Raw genomic sequence first — 17,710 nt, 5'->3', positions numbered from 1 at the left:
CAGGAGCAAAATTACCTCCATTGGAAAACTAATGCTGCACTGAAACAGCAAATCCTGGGGAAGCCCAAGACACACATGCACATAAAGGACCTCAGGTTGCTGAACCATGAGAGCAGCCCTCATCTGGTCCCTTGCTGAGCTCAGTGTCTAGAGAGAAGTGTAGACTCCTCTCACACGGAGTTGCAGGAGGGGCCTTAAGAAATCCAAGGCCTGCTTGATTCAATACAATATACACATTACTCATTCATTCCAGGGCCATTTGTGGAATACTTGGGATGTACCAGCCTCTGAGCTGAATACTAGATAAATATGCATAAACAAATAACTTTAAAACAATGAGTACATTTCGTATAGAGTTAAACATGTGCTGTGTTTTCATTTAGGTAACTATTATGCAATTTGCAGGTACTGAAATTTCCTTCAAATTTAGTACCCTTTTCCAATAAGTAATCCATGTACATAGTACAGAATTCAAAGATATACATTGAAAAGTATCTACCCTCCCGCATGCTTCCTGTCCCAGGAAGACTACTTGTTTTGTTCCGTTTTATTTCTTAAATGCCCTTTTAGAGCTATACTATATATTTACAGGCATAATTATGAGTATTTTCCCATAAATAAGGGCATATTTTCCTGTGCTCTGCTTTTTTTAAATTAAATCTCATATTTGGAAATTATAACAGGTAAACTTCCACACAACTTCATTTTAAAGAAAAAAACTGTCTAATTATCCTTTGTACAGAATAGCCACAATGTATTCAGTCTTTCCTTTCTGGTGGGCATTTAGATTGTTTCCCTGTTGCAGATCATACTTCAGTGGATAGCACTGAAGAGGGTATAGTATAGTAGATGGGCACATTCGCCAATGAATAGCAATGCCTGGATTCTTGCTTACTGGATAACCTTAGACAAATATTTTAACAGCTCTTTGCTTCAACCTTGTCATCTGTAAAATGGGATACCACCTATCTCAGGGGGTTTGTGAGAGCTAAATGAGTTAGTATATGGCACTCGGCATGAGTCACTAACTCTTTCTGTTGTGGAACTTGCTGGGTCCAGTGGCATGTGAGTGTTCAATTTTGATATCTTGCCTCCCATTGAGATGGCTCCTGCCACAAGCAGCACACCTGCCTGTTTCCACACATCCTCACCAACATAGTGAGTTATAAACTTTGCCAATCAGAAACTTACAGTTTACTTCAAATATTTGGGGCAGCCTCCTGCCTGGCAGCTGTGCCTCGCCCTGGATAATGTGTGAGCAGCACCCTGAGCACAGCAGACTTGCAACCCCGCAGGAGGAGACAGGGGTAGACATTAGGCCAAGGAGGTTAAGGGATTGAACAATCTAAAGGTTGATCTGCTGGGGGGATAGGGCCACCAGAACAGGGTGCTCAGTAATAGCCTCCCTGTGATGTTCTTGCTGGGTTGGGGGCTATAAGATTTAAATTTGTTCAAAGACTTAAGGGGTTTGAGTTCAGGCTCTGTATTGTCCTACTAAAGTACTTCAGTGAGTCAAGAGAGATAAAAATAATAACAGCAACTGAGGACAGAATTTCCACGCCACTCCCTGAACATGCAGAGAGGGTTGCCAAACCTGGGTGCGGCTCTGTCTCCTCCAAAGTTAGCTGGGACCTCATTGAACCTTTTGTTCTTGTTCCTTATGTCCAGTCTCCTAATTTTCTTAGATTCCTAGTGTCATTCATTGGTTTGCAGAAAGCCATTTTGGTCTTCATAATTCTGAAGGAAAACCTTTTTCTAGAAGACTCCTTTTGTACCTGGGTCATACTGACATAGGGACAGAGAGGAGTGGATGTTTTCATGGATGTGTCTGCTTACACCTTCCTTAAAAGGAAAAAGAAAGTCCTTGGGTCACCACCTCCACAACCCTGCAAGGCAAATGTTAGTATTATCTTCTTCATTTTACAGACAGGGAAACTGAGGCTTGAAGAGAGGCACCAGAGCCTGTGCCCTGAGCCATGGCAGCAGTAATCCCTGCCTCCCTACCACAGAGACTCGTGGTAATGAACAAAAGAGAGCATATGACAGCACTTCTCAAAACCATTCAAGCTTCTATAAATGTAAGGTGTCTTTATAATATCTACTACCATCCCCTGCAATCATTTCAGCAAAACTCCATTACGTTAGGTGCTCTATTTTAAGATGTACAGAATGCTACCTCTGGAAGATTATGAACTGAACTTGAAAATGACTTTGAATGTTCCCTGCCATGAGATTTCCTGGTAGTGGGTGTTTCTTTAAAATAGAAACAATCCAGATGAGTTTAAAATGACTGAAAGAAGAAAGATGGAGATCTAATGTGAACCTAGGTTTAAAATAACCAACTATTTGCTTGGGAGGAGTTAGGAGGAGCCTTTTGTGGTAGATGGTTTAGAGAAATGGATCTATTTATTTTTCTGTGCACACTATTTATACTCAGAGCACTTTAAGACTGGAAAGAGAGTATTGGACTAAATCTCAGCAGAATGCCTGATGAAGAACCCAAGAGTCTGAGTCAAGGGTGGACGACATGAGAAACTCTGGGAGTAGCTCAGGATTATTTTTACTAGAAGGCTCCCTGTGATTTAAAAAAAAAAAAAAAGTAGCAGGGAAGTCTATTCTAGTTGGAGTTCAGAGAAGCAGATAATTGAATCAGCATTACTGGGCTTGAAAGTAGTCATTCAGCCAACTGTTTATTATCTCCAGGGTCAAGTTCATTTATGAAATAATAAAATGGCACTGTAGCATCTTTTGAATGATATATTTTGACCTGAAATACCAGGTGCACAAAGTCAAAGAGAAGAGATAATTTGTTGTTGTTATTTGTGTGGTCTGACGGAATTGTCAGACCAGGCATCTCTTCCAATTGCTGGACCATAAGGCAGTTGAAGTCAAGAACTATATCTTATTAATCTTTATCCTTCTAGCATCTAACATATCTACATGTGGCAGACGTTTAACCTCTCCTTTTACAAAAACTGAGACATGACTATAGAATGAATGGAGCTGACGGTACCATTTTGGGTCTCAGTAATTAAAAGGTTAGATTAGGAACTCCTTCCAAAATGAGCCTTGGCTGCAGGATAATTTAGGTCACTGGGATCTCTTTCTAATGACTTGGTGTCAGTGGGAGCGAGTAATCTTCTCTTTCTTTGGGAAAGACTTTGTATCAGTCTCTTTTGTGTTAACTACAATGAAGTAAGCTAACTTTATAAAGAAAATAATAAAGATAAAATTATTTTGGAGGTTGAAAATCGAAACAGCATGGCTCAAACTCTGTTGAAGACCATATGAGAAGTGGCAGGACCATATGCAGGAGGAAGAAAGTGCATCATGAAACAGGAAGCCAGAGAGACTCAGGGATTAGGCTCTCACTCTCAAGAATTCACTTCAGAGAATGAGTATTTCCTTCTCAGGGCAGCACTCAGGTGTAAGGACCTCCCACTAGACCCCACCTGTTAGAGTGTCCATTATTTCCCATATTGCCTAACTCGGGAACAAGCTTCTGACAATAAAGGTTGGAAACAATAAAGGCTGTCCTTATGGGCAAAACACATCCCAACCATAACAGACTTCCTTGTCTCTGGTGTCCTGGAGGCTGGAAACGAGTGAACAGAAAAAGGACTGTGGCATTCATTTCCCTGTTCAACTGGAGAAAACTCAACAACCTTCATTTCTCAGGTTTATTTTTTACTTACTTTGTTTTATTTTATTGTGGCAAGAACCACAACAAAAGAGATCTACCCTCTTAAGGAAAGTTTCAAGTGTATAATACAGTGCAGTTGACTATAGGTACAGGGTTGCACAGCAGATCCCATCTTGCTTGACTGAAACATCATGTCTTTTGATAGTAAAGCCCTACTTCCATCTTACCCAAGCCCCTAGAAACCATCATTCTACTCTGATTCCATGAATTTGATCAGTTCAGATACCTCATCTACATGGAATGATACACTGTTTCTCTTTCTGTGGCTAGTTTATTTCACTTGGTATAATGTCCTCAAGGCTCATCCATGTTGTTTGCATATTGCAGAATTTCCTACTTTTTAAAAGATAAATAGTATTACACTATATGTACATACCACATTTTTTAACCCATTCAACTGTCAATGGACGTTTAAGTTGTTTCATATATTGGCTACAGTAAATAGTGCTGCATCGAACACAGTAATGCTAGTATAATTTAATACTGATTTCAATTCTTTGGGATAAATGCCCAGAAATAAGATTGCTAGATGATACAGTAGTTCTATTTTATTTTTTCAGGAACCTCCATACTGTTTTCTTTATTAGCTACATCATTGTGCATTCTCGCCAATAGTGTGCAAGGGTTCCAGCCTTTCCACATCCTCACACCTACCTATTTTGGAATGGCCATCTTGACAGGTGTGAGGTGATATCTCACTGTGGTTTTAATTTGTATTTCCCTGATGATTAGTAATGTCCATCTCCTTTTAATGTATCTGTTGATCATTTATGTTTTCTTTGGAGAAATGTCTATTCAAGTCCTGAGCCTATTTTAAAATTTGAGTTATTAGTTTTTTTTTTAATCTTACAGTGTTTGGCTGTAGTAATATATATGTGTTATATATTCAGAAAATATTTTCTCCATTTTTTAGGTGTCTATTTACTCTGTTGGTTGTTACCTTTGCTGTGAAGAAGTTTTAGTTTGATAGAATCCCACCAGTTTATTTTTTTAATTTTTTAAACTTATTTTTGTTGGTGCATTATAATTATACATACTAGTAGGATTCATTATGCCATATTCATATGTGGTTTTTGCTTCCTTACTTTGGTGTCATATACTTGAAATACATGAAAGTATTGCTAAGACCAACATCATGAAGCTTTTTCTGCATATTTTCTTCTAGGAGTTTTATCATTTGAGCCATTACATTTAAGTATTTAATCCATTGTGAATTGATTTTTATATATAGTATAATATAAAAAATCAAAATTCATTTTTTGCAAATGAATATGTAATTTTCCAAACACCATTTGTTTCCCTATTGTCTTCCTGGCACCCTTGTTGAAAAATTGGTTGATTATAAATTATGAACTTACTTCTGGGAACTTAATTCTATTCTATTGATCTCTTGTTTCCATGCATATATAATATGTCAAAATATACTGTCATGTATATCTAAAAAGAATTTTTAAAAGATTGACTTAGCTATTCACAGTCTTTGATGGTTCCATATGAATTTTGAGAATTGTTTTTTCTGCTTCTGTAAAAAATAGTATTTTTTTAAGGATTGCATTGAATCTGTAGTTTTGGGGGTTGTGTGGACACTTTAACAATATTAGGTATCCCAAACCATGATCACAGATTTTTTTCGTATCTTTTTAAATTTATTTCACCAGTGTTTATAGTTTTGCATATAGAAGGCTTTCACCTCCTTGATTAAATTTATACCTAGATATTTTATTCTTTTTGGTGCCATTGTCAGTGGAACTGCTTACCAGATTCCCTATTAGACAGTTCAATTGTTAATGTATAGAAATACAACTAATATTTGTAGGTTGATTCTGTACCCTGAAACTTTACTAAATTTGTTTACTGGTTCTAATAGTTGTTTTTTAGTAGTACTGGGGATTGAATCCAGGCATGCTACATCCCTAGCCCTTTTCTTAATTTTGAGACAGGGTATTGATGAGTTCCCAAAGCAAACCTTGAACTTGTGATCCTCCTGCCTCAGTTTCCCAAGTCACTTGAATTACAGGTATCTGCCACCATGCCCAGCTAGTTTTAACAATTTTTACGGCATCTTAACTAAGGGTTTTCTATATATAATTTCATGTTATCTGCAAACAGTGACAGTTTTGCTTTTTCCTTTCTAGTTTAAATGCCTTCTTCTTCTCCTTTTTTTATTTTCTTGACTAATTGCTGTAGCTAGGATTTCTAATACTATGTTTGAAGTGGTGAAAGTGGGCATCCTTGTCTTGATTCTGCTCTTATAGGAAAAGCTTTTATTTTTCACCATTTAGTATGATATTAGTGGTGGGATTGCCATATGTGGGCTTTCTTATGTTGTGTTCATTTCTTCTGTGTTTTTTCTCAATGAGATGGCATTGGATTTTGTCAAATGCTTGTACCACATCTATTGGGACTATTTTGTGATTTTTATCCTTTATTAATATGATGTGTCACATTAACTGACTTTTGTATAATGAACCATTCTTGCATCCTAGGAAAAATTCTTTTTGGTCAGGATGTATATGCCTGTAAATATGCTGTTAGATTCAGATTGCTATATTTTGTTAAGGATTTTTTTTTGTATTTAAGTTCACCAGGGAACCTGTAGCTTTCTCAAGGTGTGTTTGTCTGCCTTTGGAATCAGGGTAATATTTGTCACATAAAATGATTTTGAAAGTGTTTTTTTTTTTTTATTTTTGTTTTTGTGGCAAGGGATTAAGAAGGATTCTTTAAATTTTTTGAATATTTTGCAGAATCCACCCATAAAGCCATCTGGTCCTGGAATTTTCTTTGTTGAGAAGATTTTGCATAGTGGTTCAACCTTCTTATTTCCTATTGGTCCATTCAAATTTTCTAATTTATCCCTTCTGCTTAGTTATCAAGTTTGTTGTTCATAATGGTCTCTTATAATCTTTGTTTCTGTAGCATCAGTTGTAGTATTTCCTTTCACTTCTAATTTTATTAGAGTCTTCTCTCTCAGTTTTGGCTATTTTTGTCTAAAAGAAACAACTCAGCCAGGCATGGTGGCTTACGCCTATCATCCCAGCAGCTCAGGAAGCTGGGGCAGGAGGATCACAAGTTCAAGACCAGCTTCAGCAACTTAGCCAGGCCCTAAGCAACTCAGAGAGCCCTGTCTCAAAATTTAAAAAATGGTTTGGGAATGTGACTCAGTGGTTAAGCACCCCTGGGTCCAATCCCCAGTGCCAAAAAAAGAAAAAAGAAAAAGAAAAAATGAAAGAAAGGAACAAATACAATTCATGGTTTCATTGATTTTTTTTCAGTTTTCAATTTTAATTATTTTGCTTTAACATATTTTTCCTTCTACGATCTTTGGGCTTAGTTTGTTTTTCTTTCAATAGCTCTTAGGCTGTTTACTTGAGATCCTTCTCTTTTTTTGAATATATAATTTTTTGATTTTATTTTAATTAGTTACACATGACAGTACAATGATGGAGATCCTTCTTTTTTAATGAAGTCTTTTTTTTTTTTTTTTTAATAACTATGAACTTTTCTCCATAGTATTGCTTTTGGCAATTTTGTCTATCCCAAGTTATATTTTAATTTCATTTTTCTTTCTTTCTTTTTTTTTTTCAGTTCTGGGGATCAGTCAGGGCCTCATGCATGTTAGGCAAGTGTTCTATCACTGAGCTGCATCCCCAGCCCTCTAATTTCTTTATTTCTTCATTTCTTGAAAGACACATCTAGTCCATCTGCTTTATTTACCTGGGAAATTATCTCTCCATTTTCAAAGGCAAGTTGTGCTGGGTATAGTATTCTTGGTTTGCAGGTTCCCCCCCCCCCATTTTACTACTTTGAGTATTATCATCCCACTCCCTTCTAGCCTTCAAGATTTCTGCCGAGGAGCTGGGGTTGTAGCTTAGTGATTGAGCGCTTGCCTCGCATGTGTAAGGCACTGGGTTCAATTCTCAGCACCACATAAAATAAATAAAACAAAGATATTGTTTCCACCTACACCTAAAAAAAGAAAAAAAGAAGATTTCTGCTGAAAAATACACTTATTTTCTTATGCGGATTCTCTCATATGTGACAAGTAGCTTTTCTTTCGCTGCTATAGAAAATTCCATGTCTTGGACCTTTGACAATTTGATTATAATGTGTCTCACTGTGGACTTCTTTGGATTCATCTTATATAGTGTTCTTTAGGTTCTTTGATCTGGATGTCCATTTTATCCCCCCTCCCTCCCTCCCTTTTAGAACTCTCATATGCATGGCTTGGCCCACTTGATGATGTCCCATAATTCTTTTAAGCTTTTTTTTATTTTTAACTTTTTTCCTTCTTTTTAATTGTGCTTCTATGACTGCATATTCCCAATGACCTTTGAGTTCATCAATCCTTTCTTTTGCTTAATTATCTGTTGAACTCCTCTAGCGAATTTTTCAGTTCAATTATTGTGTTCTTCAGCTACATTATTTCTCTTTGGCACTTTTAAAATATGTTCATTTTCTGTCTCTTTGTTGAATTTCTCACTGTGTTCATTCATTTTTTTTTTCATATGTTAGTGAGCATCTTCTTGATAGATAGTTTTAATTCTGTCAGGTAAATTATATAATTCTGTTTCATTAGGGTCAACCCTGCAGAGGTTCAGCTTGATCTTTTATTAGGGACTGTTTGCCCTAAATATCCCTAACAGCATATTTGCACAACATATTTTGAACTTACATCCAGTTAGGCCCTGATGTTAGTAGCTGGGAATCATGCCTACATGGCACACCCAAGTGCCTGTTTAGTGACATGGAATGACATGGATGGGAGTCAGAGAATAGAGGGGTCTACTCCTCATGCCACCTCCTGTGGCCTGGGACAAATCACTGCACATCTCCAAACGTAGTTCCCCAAATGTAAAGGAGGATGACAGGCCTTTCCTTTCCCCCTCACAACGTCCTGAGCAAACCTGAGACAATGTATGGAAATAGGCAAATGAGATGTAGCTGGGAGCTGGTGTTGGTACCTGATGAATCAGCTCTTGGAGTTTTCACCCCACTCCTATTTCTGGATTTCTGCCCAGGGCTCCTTTAAATATAGCAGTGGTCAATAAATCAGGAGGGAAATTACATCCTGCAGACTCCCTTTCACATCTCCGTGCAGCTCAGAGTACATTTGGAATTCTTTTTAATCTCTGTTCTGTCATGAGATCCTTGTCCATTATTCATGTTGCTCTCGGTTCTTTCTTCCCTTTTCCTTGATCAGGCTTGCCAGAGGTTTGATGTGTTTTTTTTTTTTTTTTCCAAAAAGCCTTCAGATGTGTTGATCAGATTTATTATTTTTTCTATTTCATTTATTTTGTCTTTTATATCTCTTTCCTTCTACTTACTTTGGGTTTATTCCATTGATCTTTTTCTAACTTCTTGAATGTTTTCCAACAAATATGCTTGTCTATAAATTGCCCTCTGTATATCTTTATCTATGTCTCAGGGTTTTGAAGCTTATCTTGTTTTTAACCTACTTTCTCTCTCTGTCTCTCTCTCTGTCTCTCTCTCTCTCTTCTCTCTCTCTCTCTCTCTCTCTCTCTCTCTCTCTCTCTCTCTCTATATATATATATATATATATATATATATATTTAGACTATATATTCTAAATATATATATATAAATATATATATTCTCTATATATATATTTATAAATAAATAAATAAATATATATATATATATATATATATATATATATATATATATATATATATTTAGTTGTAGTTGGACATAATACCTTTATTTATTTTTATGTGGTGCTGAGGATCAAACCCAGGCTGTGCACATGCTAGGTGAGTGCTCAACCACTGAGCCACAATCCCAGCCCCTTAATCTACTTTCTTATTGCTCTTTAATTTTATTGCATTGTCATCAGATAGCACAGTCTATAGAATATCAATACATTCAACTGCCTTTAGATTCACTCTGAAGCTTAATATGGGGTCAGTTTTTTAAATGTTCCCTATCTGATGGAAAGAAAGTATATATTCTTGAGTTGGTTATGAAGATATTTTATTTATATATATATTGAATCTTTGCTCTGTTTTATATTCTCTGCAGCAAATTATATATCTTCTTCTGCCTCGGTTTTATCTCCTTTAAACTGGATGATAGTATCTATTTCATACAGTTAAGGGCCTAACATACCATGCACCATATAAAAGTTAGAAACTACTAGTTCTTTTTAGCTATAAGGTTCAGTTTATTAATCTTGTTTTTCAGATCTTCTTATCCTAGATCATTTTGTCAGTTTAGTGTATCAGTTTCTGAAAGATGTGTATTAAAAAAATCTCCCATAATAATTATAAAGTTTTCCCTTACAATTTTGATCATTTTGCCTTATGTTTTTGGGCTCTGTTGTTAGATGCCTATAGGTTCACTATTAGAACTTTTTAATGAATGATTTTCTTTCATCAGGATAGGTTGACATGTTGAACTTTATCAGTTCATGTTTGATGTGATTACTGGAATTAGACTTGTTTTGACAACATAACCAAGAATTCTGTGTAACCAAATTTGAAACCTGGATGTGATTAATTGCACATCTTATATGTATTTACAGCACAGTAGTACGCATGTTATTCTGATTTGCTGTTGTCTCCAACTCCACCAGGCAAGTTCTCCAGGTTTATACAGAACATGCATTTATAGCAGGTGACTCGTAAAGCTGTTTGCTTAGACTACATTTGCTGCTAAACTTTATGAGAATTGGAGATCTCCAAGACAGTTTTAATTCCCCAAAAAGGCTCACCTTTTTGCCTCATGTCCATATGGAGATTGTAATCTGTCCAGTTATACCATTGTTTGAACCAAACTTATTGGGACTGGGACTAGTAGGTGTCAACTAACTGGACTTAGTCCAGTAGTTACATATAGAAAGAGTGGGTTAGGGCTATAAATAAAAAACAATTGTACTAAAGGATCTTAATTACTGGCTGTATGCTGTGACCTGCATGGCCAAACCCTAAAGACCAGTGAGGGTAAGAAAGACACACAGACATTTACAAAGAGAAAGCTGGGACCAGGTGGGACACTGACCTCTGAGGGAGGAACAGGGACCCAGGCCTAGCACAGCACACTTATTACATAAGTTTTATCATCAAAAAGTTTTCTGTGGGAAAGTTTCTGCAAAGCAGGCAGCCTTGAAGGTCACAGCACTTGCAAACTATTATAATTATCTTTTATGCTCAGAATTCTTATCCTCAGCATCTGGTGTCTGAGCTCATGGTCAAGACTAATATAATTCTGTGCCTTTTCACAGAACTTCCTCAGACAGGACACCAATCTTGTCCTGCACCTTTGCACACAAAGTTCCCAGAGCAAAAAAGAGCCACAGCGTCCAGGCAGTCATAGACCATGATCCAAGTCACTGCTGTCCACAGTTGTAGGATTTATAAGACTTTTAAACTATATCTGAGGTTACTTTTACATTCACTTATAGTCTAGGAAGGGAGAAAAATGCTCCTGTAACTAATTCAAGGCAGAAAAACTCTTGTCTGTTTTGTTTATTGTTATATCCCCAAAAGAGAATGCCTGGCACAGAGTCAGGATCAATAAATATTTGTGAGAAGATTATGATACTGCAAAATATTGTTATGGGAACTTCCACAGGAGAGAGTCTAACTACAATGTGCCAGGTGGTAAAACCTCCAGGAGGACGTGACAGTCAAGTAAGGTCTTGAAGAATAAACAGATCTGGGGATTAAAGTCTGCACCATTAAGATTCCATCAGAGAAGCAAACTAGGGATAATACAGGATACGAGATTAAGTGTAGGAACTGAGCTGGCATAATTGTGGGACCTAGTTACGCATTTTGTGTTCAACTACTGCCTCTTGGTCTGGTGGTGGACCCAAAGTCAGCAGAGGGGCCTGTCAGGAGGCAAGTAGGCAGAGTGAAGTGGAGAAGACCAAGGGCAAACTGCAGCTGTGTGGCTGAGCTCCAAGTGTATCATTCTCTGAGGCCAACAAGGCTCCAACTGGAGGACACAGGTGGCCTGCATCCTTTGACATGAAACTAAGCACACCTGCAGTCTAAGACAGGGGGAAACCTAAGGAGGACCCCATGGGAGCTGGGGTGCTGCAGGCTACCTGCTGCCTCAGGGTCTGCACACACTGGTCCCGGAGAGGGAGAAGTCCAAGGAGGATCCAGAAGAAGCTGAAGGAGCTGAGAGTCCCCAAACTGCCCAGGCCAACAAGGTGGCGTGCCGATCAGTGCCTTCTGCCCTGCGTCGAGCGTCCACGCATCAGGATGTGACTGCTGCTTTACTTCCATCCTCCAAATTTAATGCAAAGTCACATGGCCCAGGAGTGTGCAGGGAAGGAAGTCCTGAGGAATGTAGCTCAGGCTTAGATGAGTTAACCCAGGGCACATTCACCCCGGAGGGGAAGATGAGGGCTCAGGTGGAATGCCACTGGCCTGGGAGACTTCCCACATATACGGAATACATGGAGGCCATTCACTCCAGAGGACATAAGGTGGGCTCAGGGCCACTCAGGGTCCTCCTGCTCTCCTGGAGTGACCCATGACACATCTGGGATTATTCATTTGGTGTTTGCTGAGTGATTCCTGTTCTAGGCATCAGGGAAACTCGTGGACAGAGCAGAGTCCCTGCCCTATGGGGCTTACCTTTCAGTGAGGGAAGCTGAGAACAAATAAGTAGACAAATAACATCACACTGTGAGATGTATTTTGGGAAAAACATACAGCAAGGTGGGGAGAAAGATTGCAAGGGGTGGTATTTTAGAGAAGGTGATCAGGGAGCAATCATCTCATAGAACATTAACGTGAGTGCTTGCTATGCACCTAATACTATCCTGGGGCCTTTATATGTATTGGTTCATTTAATTCTGGTGACAACCTGAGTAATTTTCCCAAGATTGTATCACCAATAAGAACTGGGATTTGAACACAGGGAGCCTGCTACTAGAGTCCAAAATCAGAGACTAAAGTGAGGAAGCAAAGAATGTAAGCATTAGAGCAAAGAGCATTTCAGGCAGAGGGATCAGCCTGTGCAAGCCTCTGAGGCAGGTCCGGTTGTTTGGAGTCTGGACGTGTCACAATTGGAGGGGTTTATTCAATATTAAAGACAGTTGGATATACACGTCTGAATATTGGGGGAAAGGTTGGAAATAGAAAAGTGAATTTGTCATAAATAACCATGTGTCACCAATATCCGTGTGGCATTTAATGCCATGGGACTAGATGAGATTCTGAGGCCTGGGGCAGAAGAGGAGGGAGTATTATTGGAGGAGACTGAGAAGGAGGTGCTGGTGGGACAAAGGAGACCCAGAAGCCAGATACCCCAATCCTGCTGAGGGTTCCAGCTAGCTGAGGCTGGAGGATTGAGCATTGTGCAATGTGAATGTCACTGTTGACCTCAGCATCGTTGACGTGTAGACACTTCAGTATGTGGAAAGGCACCAAACCATTTTGTTGCAGGTCAAGTGGGGTTGGGGGCTCAAGGTCCCACCCTTGAGCTCAGGTCTGCCTTTTCCCACCTAAGTGACCTCAAGACCCCTCCCCCCCCAAGATTTCATATAGTTTGAAAATCACATATGCAAGCTAACCAGTTCATTTATAGTTGGTGAGTGTATTCAGGAAAGGGAAGATGCTGGCTCAAGGTCACACTTCCTGGTTAGTGAGAAATCCAGGTTGTAGTTCATCACTGATGAGATCTGACATCAACAAATCTGCTCCTACCCTGTCTTAACAAACTGTTTTCCATGGACAGTGGTTACCATTACAAGTAGAAAAATAAAAATTAAAAAGTCTTTTGTACCCTTGTGTCTCTGTGGAAAGGAGAGAATGATAAAATGAGCAAATTCAATTGAGTGAAAATTCTGAAAGCTCATTGTTCCTCCATCATTTCTGATTCTCCACCCAGGTCCCATTTCTCAATGCTTTTGGCCTTTCAGCAAGTTCCCTGTTTTCTGACCCTATGTGAGGAGGTGCAGCACACCACAACCTATGCAATGGGCCTGATAACCAAGACTAAGTTGTTCACTTTCACTGACCCCTGGCTGTGGGTCAGTAGTGTACTCTGATCCTCACCACAGCCCCACAAATCAGGCCCAGCAGGGATCCCTCTCTACAGGCTGAAGTGGTTAAGGGTCAGACTAGTCCCACAGTTCCACAACTGTGATGGTGGACCCTGGGCCAGTTACTTATTCTCTCCAACTTCAGTCTCACCTGCTATATGAATTGCTTGGTAGACTGCAAAACAGGACGCAAGCATAAGCACTGCCATGGTCAGAGCCAGGCACTGTTCCAGGCATTGTGGGATCATGGCCTCGTCCTTCCAGGCCTGTGAGCTGGGCACAGACAGTGGATCTCAGGGGGCTCTTTCTCCTCTGCTCTCTGGTTTGAAGAAGCCAGGTGAAATCAGCGAACTGTGCTTAATCTCTTTGTGTCATTGTTTTTTGCCTTAGGATCCATGTTCAGAGCGGAAGGAGCCCTCCCAGACACTGCCCAGAGAAGAGTATCAAGATAAGTTAGCAGCTGAAGAAGGAACCAGCAGCGACGAAGAAGAAAGGTACAGACCCTGAGCGCTCTAACGGATGAGGACTCAAATTTGGAAGGAGGCATTCATTCATTCCCTCTGTCCTCAAGTATTTATCCCTGCTCTTTGCACCATGCTCAGGGAGGGAACAGACATATCATGTGTGTTGTCAGCATAGCTGTGGACTTTACATAGCCAATTACCTACCACACCAACCCAGAGAGGTCATGGTATAGTTTAAGCTCAAAGAGATTAGGAAGCCTCCCTAAGATTCAGTCCTGGAAAAGTAGTAAGTTTTGTCCCTGGGGGGAAATGCCCCTCTGCATCACCTGTACTAGTCAGCTGTTGCTGCTATAACAAGCATCCTCAGATATCAGTGATTTTATAGGTGAGCTATCTTTATGCTTGATTCAGCTAGGCTCTTTTGGGCTTATGAACAGTTGGTGCTAGCTGAGGGTTAGGTGCTACTGCTTTCCTATAGACTACAGTTTAAGTTTGTTCCATGTGCTTCTCATTCTGGGACCCAGACTGAGAGATTAGCCCTATTAAGGGCAGGTTATTGTCATGGTAAAGGGGCTCAAAAGGGTTAAGAAGAACATGCAATGCCTCTTAAAGATAAGTACTTTTAGAATTGTATTCAATTCCACACTTGTTCCGTGGGCCAGCATAAGTAATGGAACCACAACTCACATTAATGGGCAGAGAAGCATATACTTTTATGCATCTTAGTCCAGTGGGCTGTTTTAACAATATATCATAACTGGGTGGACTGAGGAGAAATTTATTTCTTTTAGATTAAAAGGTGGGAAATTCAAGATCAAAGTACCAACCAACTCAGTGCCTGATTGGGACACTCTTTACAGATGACCATCTTTTCCATATCCTCAAATAGGAGAGTGGGGAGGGAGAGAGAGATCAATTTCCCATGTCTATTCCTATAAGGGCACTAATCCTATCACGAGGGCTCCACCCTTGTGACCTAATTACTTCCAAATGCTCCATCACAACTAGTATCAAATTGGCAATTAGGGTTTCAACATAGGAATTTGGGGAGATACAATGTAACCTATAATGCACTTATAGCCACAACAAGCAGGGGAAGAGGACAGTGAGTATTTTCTGAGTAGATGCAACATGAAACAGTCTGTTACAGCGTCTCATAAGATTCTGATACACAGAGTCTAGGGTACCTCTCAATCATGTTATTTTGAAAACATGTCCCAGGTTATTCCAAGGACACCACAGTTATGTCCCACTGCCCTGCATTAACACATGACATGTGGATCCTGGCAGATGCTCCTGCCATCTAGAAGTTCTCTAGATGATTGACAGGCAGGGTAACACACAGTCCAGTGAACTCCCCAGCTCAGAAGAGTCCCATACACTCTCCAGCTCCTGTGTCAGTCTCTAGGAGGCACATGAGCAAAATAGTTAACAAGGACCGACTCTAGAGTCAGGCCTCCAGGTTAAATCCTGGCTCTACCACTTAGTCTCTGGCAGGCATAAACCTTGTTCTGTGTAGAACTCATGATACTGGAGGGAAAGAAAGCTCTCTTTCCCTGAGAATGCTGGCAGAAATTTCAAAGAGGTACCCAGTGGGTCCATCTGGGTGACCTGTATCTTCAAGAGAGCCATTCTTAGTATCCCACTTTGTTTGGCCAGGCATGTGTCATATGCCCTTCCCCAGGGCCAGCTGTACCCAAACCCCATGGACTAAACAGGGTCACCACTGAAGGGGGACAGGCTTTCCCATGACAGGATGCTGGGCAGACCAGCAGCATGTTGTGATCACAGCAGCCTTCTCTTTCTCCTGTTGAGGCTACGTCACTGAGGAAGGACACCCAACTACAGAAGAATTAGGGATTAGGGAGGCCAGGCCCTGGAGGCTATTCCCACAGATTTTTTTTTGGAGGGGGGTGGGTAGAAAAGCTAAGCAATATAAAAGAAGTGGGACTCCTTTTTGCATGTTCTGGAGTTACTCCCAGGAGGCATGAGAACTAGGAACAGACAACTGACCTTCTTCTGGGCACAGCGGCTCTAAGAGAACAGCAGCTTGTCCATTGGCTGTGACATGAAGCGAGGGACAGCAGGTCACATTCTAATTTAAAGGGGAGTTGGGTAAGGTTAGTCAGCTGTGCCTGCTTTGTGCAGGATGGCAGAACAGTGGGATGGCGGGATGGGACCAGTTCCTTAGGATGAGAGGGAATTGGAGGCAGTGGAATGAGTACAGAAAGGGAAATTGCCACTTGTGGTATTCCAGGGAATAATAATAATGGTGAAATAATAATGTTTACTGAATGGTGAAGTATGATAAGCACATTTAAAGCATGAATCTATTTAATCTTCAAATGTAGATCCCATTATTGGGCAGGGATTATAGCTCAGTTGGTAGAGTGCTTGCCTTGCATGCACAAGGCCCTGGGTTCAATCCCTACCACCACACACACACACACACAAAATATATATATATATATAGATCCCATATATATATATATAGATCCCATATATATATATATAGATCCCATTATTAAAGTACTTCATTTGGAAGATTTCTGAGGAATAGAACTTTTCCAATAAATGGAAAGATCTGAATGCTCTATCATTTGACTGAGATGTTAATTTCATGGTTGTATATATTTGTTAAAATTCACTAAATTATACACTTGCATTTCACTATATGTTAATTTTACTTCAATAAAACATTTAAATAATAATACATGAGCCCATGTCCTGGGAGGAAGTCCAGTCCCCTCCCCAGGATTTACCAGGAGAGCTCACCTGCTCCACACAGTGGCCCTGGGGGCCACCTGTCACTCTTGCTCTAGGCTGTCCTCTCTGCCTTTCCAGCCTTCTCCTAACCTTAGGTTTGTTTCAGACCCAGGTATGCCCTGTTTTTGCTCCTTAAACTGTATTTAGTACATCTTCAAAAAGCTTGAAGATAACCTAAGAGAATTAGAATGCAAAGAAATAGAACTTCTCTTTTTAAATATTTAATTAGTTCTTCATATAATGCTTACTGTGTACCAAACACTGTTTTAAGTACTTTGTAGATATTAAATCTATTAAGCCATATCACAATCCAAGTAAAAGATATAATTGTCGGCCCCTATTATAGATGAGGCAGCTCAGGTCCAAATAGTTTGAAGATCTCACTCAAGGTCACATAACTGGGACAACTGGGACGTAGTCGCCCTGGAATGAGAAGCTGGGCAGTTCAGCCCCAGCACCCAGGGTCTTAGCCACGTGGCTGTGCTGCTGCTCCCAGTATCCTGCTCTTCCTTTCAGGTCCCTGTTGACTGTCTCCTCCTTAACTCCCCACCTGAGACCCTTTGCTGGGCCCTCTTAAGCAGAGACCTCTTCCTATGTCTTCCATCACAGTCCAGGCCCCTAAACCCCTGAACTGTGGTCCTCTGGCCTAATGTCCTTGCCAGGGGAAGCAAATCATCACCCTAGGCCATCCTTGTACATTGTCAAACAGGACAAACACTTAGCAGCCCAGTCCAAACATTTGAATTTCTCAGTAGATCA

The 17,710-nt window shown here is 40.0% G+C and overlaps 1 protein-coding gene across 1 annotated transcript in view; it reads left to right on the top strand.

Moving 5' to 3' along the window:
* Positions 1–17,710, top strand: part of Fam184b (family with sequence similarity 184 member B) — a 111,029-nt gene that overhangs the window by 74,664 nt on the left and 18,655 nt on the right. Inside the window, exon 8 of the mRNA XM_071614785.1 lies at positions 14,112–14,215. Coding sequence (XP_071470886.1) covers positions 14,112–14,215 — 104 coding nt within the window. The remainder of the gene's footprint in view (positions 1–14,111; positions 14,216–17,710) is intronic.

This window comes from Marmota flaviventris, chromosome 7, assembly GCF_047511675.1.
Source record: "Marmota flaviventris isolate mMarFla1 chromosome 7, mMarFla1.hap1, whole genome shotgun sequence".
NCBI lineage: Eukaryota > Metazoa > Chordata > Mammalia > Rodentia > Sciuridae > Marmota > Marmota flaviventris.
This window is presented reverse-complemented; position numbering and strand designations above follow the sequence as displayed.